This window comes from Protopterus annectens, chromosome 8.part0 (genome assembly GCF_019279795.1).
Source record: "Protopterus annectens isolate FY-2018-M chromosome 8.part0, PAN1.0, whole genome shotgun sequence".
Taxonomy (NCBI): Eukaryota; Metazoa; Chordata; order Ceratodontiformes; family Protopteridae; genus Protopterus; species Protopterus annectens.
This window is the reverse complement of record NC_056741.1, coordinates 254,846,728-254,862,205: the sequence shown is the minus strand read 5'-3', so window position 1 is coordinate 254,862,205 and position 15,478 is coordinate 254,846,728. Positions and strand designations below refer to the sequence as shown.

At 45.1% G+C, this 15,478-nt stretch overlaps 1 protein-coding gene across 1 annotated transcript in view; it reads right to left on the bottom strand.

Moving 5' to 3' along the window:
* CRTC2 (CREB regulated transcription coactivator 2) overlaps positions 1–15,478 on the bottom strand; it is a 2,800,764-nt gene that overhangs the window by 2,132,025 nt on the left and 653,261 nt on the right. Inside the window, exon 3 of the mRNA XM_044079735.1 lies at positions 15,169–15,282. Coding sequence (XP_043935670.1) covers positions 15,169–15,282 — 114 coding nt within the window. The remainder of the gene's footprint in view (positions 1–15,168; positions 15,283–15,478) is intronic.

Genomic DNA, 15,478 nt, shown 5'->3' with positions numbered 1-15,478 from the left:
AGATTTGGTACCCCAGCTGGACATCAGTGGACGAAAATCCATATGCTATGAATACTGCAACAATGATTTCAATTTGGGCATCAACAGAGCAATGCTGTCTTCTTCCGTTCAGTTCAACCTGTGGAATGATAGGCTTTGTCTCTGACTGGAAACTGGACATTCTAGAGTTGTCAGCCCTAGAGCTCTGCCTCCTCTATCCACAGTAGCTGGCTCTCCCCTTCTCTTTCAGAAAGAGTTTGCACCTTGCCACTCCCAAAGACAAAATATCAAATTTGCCTTAACAAATTAATAAGAAGGTAACAGGAAAATGGGCAACAGACAAGGACCTGTGCAGATAAGCTCATAAACCCAGCCGTCAAGCCAATCAGAAGAACTCAGGTAACCACAATAAGATAATTTGCTAGGGGGAATGGAGGGGGGGGTAGTTACATCTGACAGAAGACGACTCTAACCTATCTTTATGGCAAGTACTCACTGTTCTTAACCAATGCTGTCTTTTCTGTCTGCTTTCAACCAATGGGACAGAAACCCCAGCCAGAAAAATCCTCAGGGAGGCCATAACAAAAGGACATTCCACAAAATGCTGGAATAAAATGAAGCTCTTGATCTAGACTGAACATCCAGTTTGTAATGGAAGACAAACGTACAACTGCTAGACCAGGCAACTGCAGCACCAATTGAAGCCGGAGGAAAAAAGTTAGTCACAGTAGCCACTGCTCTAGTCAAATGACCTCTTGGCTTTGTAGATAAGACATTTCCTTCAAGGTATAGCCACTGCTCTAGTCAAATGACCTCTTAGATTTGGAGATTCGGACTGCGAGTCAGAAGCAGCGAGTATCAGGGACTGCGAAAGCGCCTCACTGAGTACTGGCGAACTGGCGAATGGCTTAGGAGAAGCGTCATCGGCAGTTTTGGACCTCGACGGCCTGCCTCTGTCTTTATCTTTGCATTTTTTCAGAATCCTGGTAGTCGGATGGCTATCCAACGTCATTTCTGGATAATTAAACCGAGAACTGAAATATTTAGAGGCAAAAAATGTACCGACAATAAAGCACAAAACCGACAGCAAGGTACATCGTGGTCAGGGCCTAGGCAAGGAATACAGTACAAATGAAAATCTTTATGAGGAATTTGCTTTCCACAAGTAATGCAATTATTAACTTTTACTGACATCGGTAGGGAGCAACAAAAAGTTTCCCCAACGGGGTACTTAGCTTTAAGTTGAAGACTTCGGTTCTGAAACCTGAAAACGAAAATTTCAGGAGTCGGCCAACCGGCACTTGCGAACTGCTTCTGCTTTAGGCACCGCACGGCAAGCAAGACTGATGTAATGGCATCGGCTGCATGTTTTATACCCCTGATGACCTGATGTCATGGAAGAAGGGACAGCAACCGATGCAGGACCCAAGACTTTGTTAATCAGGCCGACTGACGGCAACCTGCCAGCAGATTACCTAAATGTAATGACTGCAACAGTGAAACACGAAGACCATCCATAGTCAGGTCTCAAGAAGGGGTAGGGGTCCTTGATCAGTGGGTGAAGCAAAAAGGTACCTCTACAGAAGACATTACAAAGTTTAGATGATGCCAGGGGGGTGAATCTAGGCCTAAATGAAAGTTGGAAATAGCTGCAAGATGGACATTAACGGTGGAGTAGCGCCATCTCAGAAGAGGAATGCCAAAAAATCCAAAACAACAGCAATAGGAGCCATAAAGGGGGGCACCTGTTTCTGCTGCAACCAAATGGAGAACTTTTTCCATTTACTTTTACAAATCCTGAGGGTTAAAGACCTGAGGGAGGAGATCAGAATTCTTTGGACAGGGGAAGAAAGCGTGGGACATCTTGTCATCACTGGAATTGGAGAAACCATGTGGTTAGCTTCAAACTCTGACAGTCTGGGTGTAGACGCTCTGATGGGTGAGAAAGGTCATCTGTAATCTGTTCCAAACTCAAAAGTGAGCATATCAGGTGAGACCAAATAAAGGTGAACTAGGTTTGTTAGGGTCAGAAGGGGGCAATGAGGATTACCTTGCTCTTCAACCCGAGAGCCTTATGTAAAAACTTGCAACAAAGATTGGGAATTAACGGCAGAGGAAGGAAGGTAGAGAGAAGACCAGGAAGCCAAACATGGACTCTGGGTGACTCTCTCTGGGGAGGGATCAAGGCAGAGTACCTGCTACATTTGTTGTTGAGAGGAGATGCAAACAGATTGCAACAAGGTTGACCCCATTTCTGAAAGATCAAATCTGCCATGAAATGATTCAGAGACCACTTGTGAGGCATTAGTAACACTGGGCTGAGACTGTCCGCTAATATGTTGGACTCTCCCGGAAAGTGTGCTGCTATCGGAAAGCAGTTGGTAGAGATTGCACCACTGCCACACACTCACTGCTTCCAAACATAGGGGGTAGGACCTAGTTCCACCCTCGGTTATATGCAAGTTGGTCTGCTGGGGCATCCACGTGCCTTGAACTGTCCAACCCAGACAATGCCCCCCACCCCATCTAGGAGGTGTCCGTGGTCATCGTGGCATTTGGGGAAGAGAGGATAAATGGCTATCCTTGAGAAACGTCTGCGAAGTGAAGCCATCAAAGTAGAGACTCCTTGCACACTCTGTAGAGTTTGATGGGGAAACTTAACGGATTCCTGTGAAGAAATCACTGGACCACTAACGTCCACTGCATGATCCGCATGTGTAAGCACGTTGTAAGTAGAAGAGTCACAGTGGCCGCCATAGAACCCACCACTCTGATAATCAACTCGCCAGAGTCCTTACTATTGGGTATAGTCCGCGTCCAGTCGGCCCGAATACCAGAGTATAAGGCTGACGTCGGTCAGGGCGCATTAGACTGACGTCAGTACGTCAGGGTACTAATGCGCATGACCGACGTCATATCCTCAGTCTTTTCTTGCCCCAGATGTCAGAAGACCCTAAAAAGACAAGGCCCAAAATACCTGCACCAAACATATGTACAATATATACAAGAATATATACAAAAATATAAGCATGTAACCTCACCTACACAACCACCCCTAAACACAGAGGGGAAGGAGGGAAGGTAAATTGGACTGCAGCAATGGGGATCCTCGAACATCTACATTTATGGTAGGTACAAAACTGTACTATGTTCTTCATTCCCCATTGCTGCAGTCCTTACTATTGGGTAGAATCCCAAAGCAGAGGTAAGGGAGGCTGGCAAATCATAAAGAAGCAGGAGCTGACAACATGCCTTGCAAAACAGCTGTGGCAAAACCAGCCCTAGACTTAGAGTAGATAGGAAGGTGATAATGCTTAGAGAAAGTATGCACTGAACTCCAAGTAGCTGCTTCCAAAATATCCTTAGTTGCCACCCCCCTTAGAAATGCTGTTGAAGTGGCAGTAGCCCTAGTGGAATGAGGCCTAATCCCAGCTGGAATCTCCTTGCCATGATGGGAATAACAAAATGCAATGCAAAAGCCAATCCACCTAGAAATAGTTTGTTTTGACACAGGCTTGCCCTGTGAACTCAAAGCAAAAGAAATAAACAACTGCTGAGACTGCCTGAAATCCTTAGTCCTGCTTAAATAATAACGCAATTGCCTGTGTACATCTAAAGTGTGCAAAATCTTTTCCCCTTTATTTTGGGGGTCTGCATAAAAAGTAGGCAAATGAATAGTTTGGTTTAAAGCCACACTAGAAACCACCTTAGGCATAAAGGAAGGATTAGTACGTAATGATACCCTATCCTTATGGAAAATCAAAAATGGCTCTACTGCCATAAGGGCCTGCAACTCAGACACCCTTCTTGCAGAAGTAATAGCCAACAGAAAAGCAGTCTTCCATGACAAGTATTTCAATTCAGCAGTAGCCGCAGGCTCAAAAGGTTGTAGAGTAAGTTTTTCCAACACAAAATTGAGATCCCAAGCAGGATAGGAGCTCTATGTGGGGGTCTTATATTCTTTGCCCCTCTAAGAAACTGCTTGAACAAAGGATGCGAAAACAATGGTGGGTCACAATCATAGTGAGCTGAAATTGCTGCAGCATGAATCTTAATGGAAGAGAAGGACAAACCTTTGTCCAATAACTCAGTAAGATATTGAAGAGCCACACTCAAATTAGGCTCAGAAACCTGCAAATTCTTTGCTGTACTCCAAAATAAAAATCTCTTCCATTTTTCTGCGTACACTTTCCTTGTACTAGGTCTTCTAGCTTCCATAATCACATTTAAAACTTGTTGAGGAAGTTGAGACCTGCTGTGTTTCAACACAGAATATGCCAGGCTGTTAGATGAAGAGAGTGAAGCTTGACATTGAGCAGATGACCATCCTTCTGAGATAACAGATGAGGAATCAGAGGTAAAGGCCATGGAGGCTTCCTTACCAGACTCCGTAGTAGTGGGTACCAGTGTTGCCGAGGCCAATCTGGAGCTATCAAAATCATCCTTGGCCTGTCTTGGCTGACCTTTAATAGTACCTTTGGAAGAAGAGGCAGAGGAGGAAAGGCATACACATGAAGATTTTTCCAACTGAAAGACAGAGCATCCACTTTCCAAGCCGTGTGATGAAACCCCTTTGTGCAATACTGTGGCAGCTGGTGGTTTAGTGGAGAAGCGAACAGATCTATGTCTGGAGTTCCCCATGACACTGTCAATTTTGAAATACATGAAGATCCAGTTTCCACTCGTGGGGATCCATGATTTGTCTGCTTAACACATCTGCTAAGGAGTTCTGTGCTCGGCAGAAACCTTGCCTGAAGAGTTAGTTGCAAGCTTAGCGCAGTCTCCCATAAAATCATTGCTTGCCTGCATAGAGGATAAGAATGTGTTCCCCCTTGCTTGTTGATGTACCACATGACAGTTGTGTTGTCTGTTAGAATCAACACCTGCCCTGGAAGAAGTAACTCCTTGAAAGCCATTAATGCAAACTGGACTGCTAACATCTCCTTCATGTTGATATGTAGATGCTGTAGTCTGGCAGGCCACTTGTCTTGTATCCACTTTCCATTTAGATGAGCTCCCAAGCAATGTCCGAGGCATCTGTCGTTAAAATCTGACTCGCCTCTGGCCGGGTCACAGAGAGTCCCTTGTTTAGGTGACATTCCTGAGCCCACCACAAAAATTCTTTTTGAAGGCAAGGTATTATTTGAATGACAGTGTCCAAATCCTGGCAGTGCTGTGTCCATACATTTTTGAGATACCATTGTAGCTTCCTCATATGCAGTTTGGCATTGGGAAGCACCAGAATACAAGATGCCATGAACCCTAATGCTTGAAGGACTGTCCTTGCAGTCAGCACGGACTGATGAGATAGTTGATGGAAGTAAAGTGATAGACTCTTTTGTTTGTCCGGGGTTAAAAAGGCCATCTGGGCTGCTGTATTCAGTCTCACACCCAGAAAGCACATGTCTTGAGAGGGTACTAGACTGGACTTTATTTCGTTCACAGAATACCCTAGGCATCTTAGCACTGCTATAACATATTCCAGATGCTGTAGAAGGTCTTCCTTTTCTTGAGCCAGAATCAGGCAGTCGTCCAAGTAAGGATAGATTTGAATTCCTTGAAGCCTGAAGTAAGCTATCACTGGAGCCAGAACCTTTGTGAATACTCTGGGCAGTAGATAAGCCAAAGGGCAATGCAGAGAACTGATAATGAGAATTTCCAGCTCGAAACCGCAGATACTTCCTGCAACTTAGCCTTATAGGCACATGAAGGTAAGCTTCCTTGAGATCTAAAGTTACCATCCAGTGATCTTTGCCCAGCAGAGGTAAAAGCTGTTGTAACGTCAACATCTTGAACTTGGGAATGTCCAGAAAAGTGTTGAGGAGAGATAAATCCAAAATTGGTCTCCACGTGTTCCCCTTCTTTGGTACTAGGAACAGGCGAGAATAAAATCCTAGGCCCCTTTCTGATACAGGGACTGGCTGAATGGCCCCAACTGGAGTAACTGAGAAACTTGCTTGTGAGCCTCTTTTCTTTGTGGAGGAGGAACGTCTGGCATGCCTTTGAAAGGGGGCATTGTATGGAAATAAAATCTGTAACCGTGGTGAATGATATCCAACACCCATTTGTCTTGAGTAATTAAATCCCAATTTTCTTTGAAAAGAGACAGTCTTCCTCCCAAAGGAGCTGCCAGACGAGAATCTACTGGCAGCTGAAAAGACAGGTCATTGGGTCTGTTTACGAAAGGACTGACCCCTGCCCTCACCAGAAGTCTGAGCAGGTGAACTCCTGTTCTAGGCCTAAAAGAACCTTGAGCCCTGCCCCTACCACGCCTAGACCTACCCCTAGACTGGGAATCATAAGCAGGATATGTCCACCCCTTAGCAGGCCAATTTCTACTAAACTTGGTGGCTGCACCTGCAAAAATCTTTAACAGTTTGCATAGACTTAGCTTTGTCCTCCATTTTCTTTAAAACTGCTTCCACAGGCGATCCAAACAACACATCAGACTGTAAAGGAGCATCCAAAATCCTTGTCTTAACATGCTCAGCTAAATTCTGATCCTTCAACCAGGCATGCCTGCGAAGAACAGAACTAGTAGCAGCCACCCTCGAGGAGGCCTGTACAGCATCAAAACCACATTGCAAAGAATGCTTACCCACTTGTTCAGACACATGAACCAAATCCAGCAACTCTTTACACTCAATACCTTCCGCCAAAGCATCCACCTTAGATTTTAATTGTGAAAGGAGATAATTCTGATATTTTAGCATGTGAAACTGACAATTCAACGCTCTCATGGCTAGAGTGGAAGAAGTATACACTTTCTTTCCCCACCTATCAAAGCCCTTGCCTCTTTATCAGTGGGAACAGGATTTTTAACCACAGAAGCCTTAACACCTTTAGGCCCTTGAGAAATAGTTTCTGGGTCCGCCCTAGGACTCAAACAAATACTTATGAGCTTCGGGCACCCTATAATACCTATCAGGCTTAACAGGAGCAGGAGGCAAAGAGTCAGGGTTCAGGGAAGCCTCTGCAAAAACATCTTCCACCACATTCAACACAGGAGGAATAGTTAAGGGCCTATGCTGGTCTAAAAACAAGGATTCCCTAAGCCTTTTCGTGAAATCGCGGCAATCCTGGCCTTGCCATTTAAAGTGCTCCCTCATGGAATGCAGAGTCTCTGAAAAGAGAAATCCTCAGGAGGAGAAGCTGTAGGAGTGGAATCATCCACATCAGAATCAGAATAAGTAGGATACTCCTGCAAGTCTTCCAGAAGACTCTGAAGCCTCTGAACACTGTTCAAAACTATCAAACTCGGTTCCACCCTAGGCCTCTTATCAGGCGGGGCATAGAACCTCTAATCATAGTAATCAAATCTTCTGCCATTTTAAGCATATGTTTCTTAGGTACAGAACCCGAAATGCTAGGAGAAGCCCCCACTGAAGCTGAACTAGGCCGACCTCTCAAAGAAGTTTTGGCAACAGAAGGAGAGGCTCTAACTACCTTGGGAAGAGAGGGAAGAACAGTTACCTGAGAAGCCCCTCAGCCTGGCCTACCTCCTGAGAAGGCACATCCTGTAACAGTAAAGTTTCTGCCTGAGACTCCATGGAAACTCCTGGCAAAACCTCTGGCTCCACTGAGCCTTCTAAAGAACCGACGTCCGGGACTGCCGTTCATCAACCCTAGGCTACGATTTTTTGTCCTTGCTCTTCTTGGCCGATGCGGGCGACGGAGCATCCGACGGCATTTTATAATTGCAACGCTTCCCAAACACTAACCTGGCACAGTCTAACCTCCTCTTAATAGTGCGTTTGTTAAACCTAGCACAAGAGCGGCAACCAACAACGCCGTGCTCAGGCCCTAAACAAGGTATACACAAGGTATGGTAATCCCTATGAGGTATCTGTTTCCCACAAGAAATACAGTTATTCACTTTTTCTGACATCCGGTTAAATACTGAGGCAAGAAAAAACCAAAATGTTCCCCAACGGGGTACTTAGCCAACTCTGTTTCGGTCTGAAACTCCGGTTTCGGAAATATTTCAGAACGCCAACCTGCACTCGCAAAACTGCTTCTGCATCGGACCATGCGGCAAAAAAGACTGGGGATATGACGCCGGTCATGCGCATTAGTACCCTGACGTACTGACGTCAGTCTAATGCGCCCTGACCGACGTCAGCCTTATACTCTGGTATTCGGGCCGACTGGACGCGGACTATACCCAATAGTAAGGACTGCAGCAATGGGGAACGAAGAACATCTTAACGGATTCCTGTGAAGAAATCACTGGACCACTAACGTCCACTGCATGATCCGCATGTGTAAGCACGTTGTAAGTAGAAGAGTCACAGTGGCCGCCATAGAACCCACCACTCTGATAATCAACTCGCCAGAGGGGTTAGGAAGGACAGAATTTGCCTGACCTGAAGTCTTAAATTTGCAATCCTCTCCATAGATAGAGAGGCCTGGGATTCTCTTGTGTCCAGATGCACTCCAGTGAAATTTATAACCTGAACTGGGTGCAGCTGAGATTTCTGAATACTGACTGTGATTCTTAGGAATGAAGCCAGATGTAAAAGATGGTCCCTGGCCTGGATCAGCAGATGCTTGGTTGAAGCAGTCAGAAGCCAGTCATCCAGACAAGGAAAAATCTGGAAACCTTACAGCCTGACGTGCGCTGCCACCACTGCCAAACATTTAGTGAACACCCTGGGGGCTGTGGTTAGGCCAAATGGGACTCATCTGAATTAGTAGTGAATGGCTCCCAGTCTGAAATGTAGATATTGCCTGGAGCATCTGTCCATCTTTATGTGGTAGTACGTATCCTTCAGGTCTACTGAACACATCCAATCATTCATCCTCAGAAGAGGTAAGATGGACTGAATCCAACTTCCTGTGCTTCATCAACTTGCTTTTAGTGCCTTGTTTTCTTGGGCACTAAAAAGAACCTGGAGTAAAGAACCGATCCGACTTGATCAGGCAGGGAGGTGACCTTTTGAAGGACTCTTTTGCCTGGTAGTATTTTGATTGGCAAGACTGCATCCTCCCTCTGAGTGGAACATCGGGGAGGAAATTTTTTTGTTGAGGAGTTTCTAAAAAGGGAATGCGGTATCCTCTGGATATGATCCTTAGCACCCAGCAATTGTTTGTAATGACCCCCACAAGGCTGCTAGGTGCAGGAAGAAATGCCCCCAACTGCCTCCAGAGGAAGGCAGCTAGGCTACAGTTCAGCAGTGCTGGAAGGATCGGTCCGAGAAAGTTTCCATGACCCTTGGATTTGCTGACCCCTCGGCCACATGAGCAGCATTTTTCATTCTGGCTGTTCCCCCCTCTGATCCTGGGGGGGAGGGGGTCCCCCTGCACATCCTGAAAAGGACCTTGCAACTTACGAAACCCCATCTTTTTACTCTCACACTGGTTCCTGGAAAAGGACCTTTGTGGAGCAGAAAAACAGATCCCGATGGCAGACAGGGGCTTTCCGTTCTTTTCACCGCGGAAACGTACGTCATGAACCATAGGCCCAAACAAGGTGGAGCCATAAAAGAGGACGTTGGTAAAGGACTGTATGAAGGGCTCTGCAAGTCACACAGCCTCTTCCAGGCATGGCACCTTATGGCAATGCTGGAATCGGGTACCTTCTGCAGAGTGGGATATCAGCCTCATGGACACACTAGCCAATGACTGAAAGGTGGCCAGTCTGGAGTAAAAGGTCGGCCTTCTGTTCCTCAACAGACATGAACCCAGGGGATGAACTAGAAAGTTCCTTCACCAGACCCCTTTGTAGCCTCATGATAAGTAGTTTAATACCCTCAAGGTTATTGTAAAACAGGTATAAATTGACACTCGGTGGACAGAAGAGCTCTCTTGTGTGAGCTCCTTCTTGGTGGCTGCTGTGACAGTAACAGCATCTACCGGGATACCCTTAGTCCAAAAGGGCACTCAAAATTTTGTCCGCTCGCTTAGGGATTGGCTCTACCGTACCTAGCTCCTTCCATGCCCTAGTCGACACTAGTTTGATAAGTGGGTCGGCAGGGGAAGACACCCAGGTAGCAGATGGGCAGACCTGCCACCTTTTCAGGCACAGGAGTTCTAGAATGTCTCCAAAGGCGACTTTGTTGGGTCGCAATCTGGGGGTCCTTCTCCTTCCTCAAAATCTGTGTTGGTGGTGAGGGATTCCTCGGGAAAATCCATGTGCCACCTCTTACACAACCTCTTCTGGGGGGGATTTCCTTCGTGGGATGCTCCAGAAAGGTGTTGGAAGACTCTTGGGGATCCACAGGAGGGAGGTTGTGGAGGCTTTCCTGGCCCAACTGTCCATGTGGCAGACTTGCAGCCTAAAGCACCAGACCAGGAGGGTGAGGTTCCGAGAAGGTGCGTGTCGAGGCTCTCCCAGGGTGGAAAAGAACCCTTTCCACCACCTGGAAAGCAGAAGGCTGCGGCCTTCTGAAAGCAGTCCCTTCTGGGCCGAAGCCACCAAAGCAGATGCCTCCCGGGGGCCCCAGATTCCCGCTCCAAAGGGGAAGTTGGAGTCCTGCTGTCAAAAGCATACACTCTGAGGGGTAGAGAAAGCTATGAAAACGTCAGAGTCAACACCAACCTCGAAGCTTCAGCTCAGAGACTCATTCGGAACTGACAGGGTCAGGACCGAGCGACTGGAGGAAAGAGCTGGAAGTGATGAAGGAATCTCGATCGGCTCGGACACCCCCGTGCTGGAGACCAACAGAACCAAGGGCTCCGATACCGAAGGACAGGTCGGTGAAAGAGCTACTGGTCAGAAAGGGGAAACCCTCACAGTTCCAGATGTGGACGGAGTGGACACAGGTCCCATCTGAATCTGGGCATTGAGGAAATACCTCACCAGTCTGCCCACATCCATGGAGATAAGGCTTCGGGAAGACCTGGTAGAAGCAGTGGGAAAATCTTGGAGGTCTCCTAGATGAATGGGAGAGAGACCTCCTAGACAGTCTAGTCGGTGCCCAGCTGGGAGTCGGAACTGCCACAGAAGTAACACTAAGCCCCTAAAACACAGAAGATGATCAGGGCAGAGGTGAGCCAAAGACCCCGACTCAGAAAGGGTTGGCTCCAAGAGTCTCAGAACCTTCTTTGGTGGCTCTGAGGAGGACCTCGTTGGTGAGAGCTTCCTGCTCTCACAGGCCTTCCGGGACTTTCTGGAAGGGGGCTGAGCCCCCGAAGTGGAAGGAATGCCGGAAGAGGAGGAGGAAGGAGAGAGCAAACCCTTAAGGATAACTTTGCTCCTCCTATCCACCTAACCCCTGGAGTGGACGCCATTGCACAACTCACAGTGGGCATCCACGTGTGCAAGCCCAAGGCAGTACACACACTCCTTGTGGGCATCAGACAGTAGGATCTTATGCCCACAGGAAGTGTACTTGAAACCAAAGGGTTTCTGATCAGCCATAAGGAAAATAGAAAGAAGAGTTGACAGACAAAGAAAAAGGGCTTTTTTTTTTAAACTAGAAAGAGGGAGAAGAAAACTACGGAGAGAGAAACCCGATTAAAGAAAGGAAACAAAAAGATCCAAAGGCAAAAGAAAAACTACTTACAGGTAAGGACGATAGAGTAGAAAGTCAGAAGAAGAAAATAGTATAAAAAAAACATTAGACAAGCACTCACAACTTGAAGAAATTCACGGAGCAGGTCAGAGCCCAGGAACCAAGCTGCTTAACGAATGTGCAGAAAATGACATCTGAGATAGTGTGGGGGTGCGGGGCAGTATGGGTAGAAGGGACAAGCTAACTCTGGAATCTCAAGTTTGGAGAGCAGCCGGTCAGTTTTGAGGGTTAGAACCGCGACTCACATGTTAATGAAAATTAAGATAATATCAGATGGTTGCTAAAGTACACTTGAACCTTTCCAATTGGTCCAAAGTCCAAGAAAGCCTGTTGGGTGGATGGACCAACAAACTACCGTCCAAGATATCATTTTTCATGGCTGCCACTACAGTGATAGCATCAGCCACTGGACCTTTTATGTCAGTTAGGTCAGTCCTTTATAACTAAAGATTCTGCTGCTTTGGACGACAGGTTACATCAGCAGAATTCTCCACAGAATCTTTCCTACCCTGGTTTCAAACTTCCTAGGTTTGGATCCATTCCTGTGATCAGACCTCCAGAAAGGGGTGTTCCAAACCACCATTGGTGGCATCTTCCACTCAGTCCAAAATCCTATCCAGTTTCTTGGGGATTAGTCCAACCACGCTGGGTTTCCTCCACCAGGACAATAAGGATGTCTGGAGGGGGGACTAGCCAGGTTGTGGCTGGGGCTGGGCCAAAGGCCTTCGGAAACAGACTCTTCTGCAAAGGAGGCTTCAGTGGTCCATTCCCCATACTGTTTCAACTACTCCATAAGATCACCAAAAGAGGCAGTGTCACAAGAGTGATATGGGGGATTCATTCTGTGAGGGATTCATTAGGGGGGAATTCATGTGTTTCCTGTTATAACTACTCTTAACCTGTGCCCTCCTAAATGGAGAATCTAGAAGAAAACCTGAAGAAACAGGACCCTGAATTCAAGGAAACCTGGGGACAAAAAGGCACCAGCTGGCCCGGAGCTGACTGACATGCAGCCACAGGCCCAAAGGTGTTGGAAAAGGTAGGATCTAAAGCCACTGATGACAGTCCCCCCTCGGAGTCTGAGAAAATCCTTTCCCCGGCTGCAAAAGCCAAGGTCATAGACTGGATCTGGCACTCCTTGGATCTGAGGATCCTTATGAAACACAATTGAAACACAATTATCCTATGCCAATTTGACTGGCTCCAAAGGTGAGAGTGGAGCCAAAGGTCCCAAGGGCACGAACAACCTCAATCTGTAGAGTAAACCTAAACCTGGAGCCATGGCACTGAAACCTCAGCTCTAAGGCATACTCGGCATCAACAATACCAGAGTCAAGAATGCCAAGAAAGGAGATGGCACCTGAAGAGACCAGGCTGTTGGAACCAACAGGGAAGACTGCAGCTAAGACAGACCTGTAAATTGTGGCGCCAAAGGGATCAGGGGAGGAAAAGCAACAGTTGGAGCCGAAACCTCAGGTAATGGAGCCAAGGAAGCTGGAAGGATTCCTAGTTGAATCTGGGTCTGCAAAAAAAAGGAACACATTAGCTGTTCCCAGTCTAACAGCTTAATGCTACAAACTGATCTGATGGACCAGGTGGAAGGCGCCACCAATGGAGGTTTGGAAAACCTCTTTCCGGAGCTCAGATCAAAGGAAAAGATCCAAACCGGGGAAGCTCAAATCCAGGGCATGGCAGGGGAAGATTTTGCGTAGAGTACTATTATTCTCAGTGATGAAAATCCCTGCCATGACGTCATGAAGGACTGAACCCAAAATGCCCCACTACCTAAATCAATGTACAGACTACTATATTTCCAAGTTAAATGCATCACAAGTAGTTTCTTACCCCCTAGAAAGACAAGTTGGCAACAAGTTATTGCAGATGGAACATCTTACACTGAACATTCACACATAATACAGTGGTGAAACCACAATGATGTAATTAAGAAGCAAATCTTCTATATAGACAATTTATGTTTGATGTCCTATATTTAATTGCAGCTGTATGTAGATCTTTGATCACTATACAGTAGACTTCCCTCTTATCCAGTCTCGCTAGGACTGGACATTAGGCTGGATAAATTAATGGTTGGTTAATAATACAAAGCATACAAAATAGCATTTATAGGTTATAAAGCAGCTAGAATAACAGGATTTGTGCTAGTATGCATTTTTCTAATGAATATGAAGTCTAAGGTTGGGAGGGTGGCCTAATGGTTAAGGTGTTTGCCTTACAACACAAGGTACAGGGTTTGAATCGCACAGGGGATAATTGGCTAGGCTTAAAATGGCTCACAAGAGTAGTTAGCCTAGTACTAATCTATGAATCTATGAATCTATAAAACTCACAATTTAATTTAATTTAACAGTTTAAGACAGCCACCAAAGAGCACTTTAAAAGTCACTAGTCCTGCCACTGCACTCTCCCTCCTTAATCATCCCCTACTTCCCATACCTTAATCTACTTTCTGTCCTTAACTCACTCTTCTCACTAGCTCTCTCTAATCTTCCTTGAATACTCTTTCTACTGTCTTCTAAAATCAACTCAGCAAATCGCCTCAGAGAAACATTCTATTGTAATTGTCTTGCCTACATGCAACTACATTATGATAAAACTGGGTTTTTGTAACCACTTATCCCAAAAACTATATTCATCTTAATGACATATTTCTTTTTATACATCTTGTAAACAGTTTTGCTATACTCCTGATTATTGACACTGTATAACATTGTATTGCTACTAAATCTCTTGTAATAATCCTGTAACACTGCTGTTTAATGCTAATTTAGAATGAAAATTGTATAATATGTTGGAGCTTTTCTCCCCGAGCCTCCACTGAAAAAGGGGTATTCAGCTCAGTCGGACAATCCCGGTCAACAAACGTAAAATAAATAAATAGAAATAAAACTCAAATGTCTGTCATAATTTAGCCCAGAGGAGGCGGGAAGTGTTGTTCTCTGTTGTCTTTTGCTAGGGCTACAGCAGAAATTTGATGGCTGCTTAAAAAGAAGGCCGGATAAAAGGGAGTCTATTGTATACTGTTTGGGTGTGGTTACAGAGAAAAACTGAGGAAGGAGAAACTTGGAAAAAAAAAAAAAAATCAAAGCAAAGGCACTTGCAGACCTGGCCAGTACAATAAGTATTCTAAATGTTGGCACTTCTAAGAATTTGTTTAGTCTTCAAAACACCTAAAATGCATCTCCAAGTACCTTCTTTTTTGCACTGGAAAGTCTTTAATAAAATGCATCTTTCCCTTCATTATACTCTCCATCTCACTACAGATATGGCTCAAAATATAAAGCAAACATGCACACAATTTCTGATCAAAATATTAATATACAATGATTACAAATGCATAGTGCATATACCTAAGCTCACATGTAATAACATTTTGAAGAACATTCTAAAATGAAATAATTACAATACATAATTAACCTCAAACATCTCTACATGTTTACTTTATAGCAAGAGATACAGTTAACAACTTCAATGTTTTAAATGCTGTCTTGGGCTTCCACTTCTTACAGCCAAGTGATTTGTGAAAAGATATGGTCTAAAAACATATTTAAGATCTCATAATAAATGTACTGAGTTAATACTTGCTCTGAAATTGATGCTATGGATTTTAACTGACAATGTAATTATATTATCAATGCAGAAAAGGAAAGGATATATGTCGCATGTAGCGGCGAAGAGGAGACATTATTCGACGATCTCTCTGCACCCTTTCCACAAGCCCATGATGTCGTGTGCCACGGACTGTATCCAAGTTTGAATGGAAGGGACCCTGTAGTAAAAAAACAAAAAAACAAAATAAACATATGCAAATAAATGACCAGAAGACTGCCATTTTGTCAAACATTATTCACACTAGTAAGAAAACTTCCACTTAAACAATTCTCAATTCAACAAACCTGACTAAACAGTAGTAGCATACAACAGATAATTTATCATCCTACAAAAACAATGAAAATGTATGCATG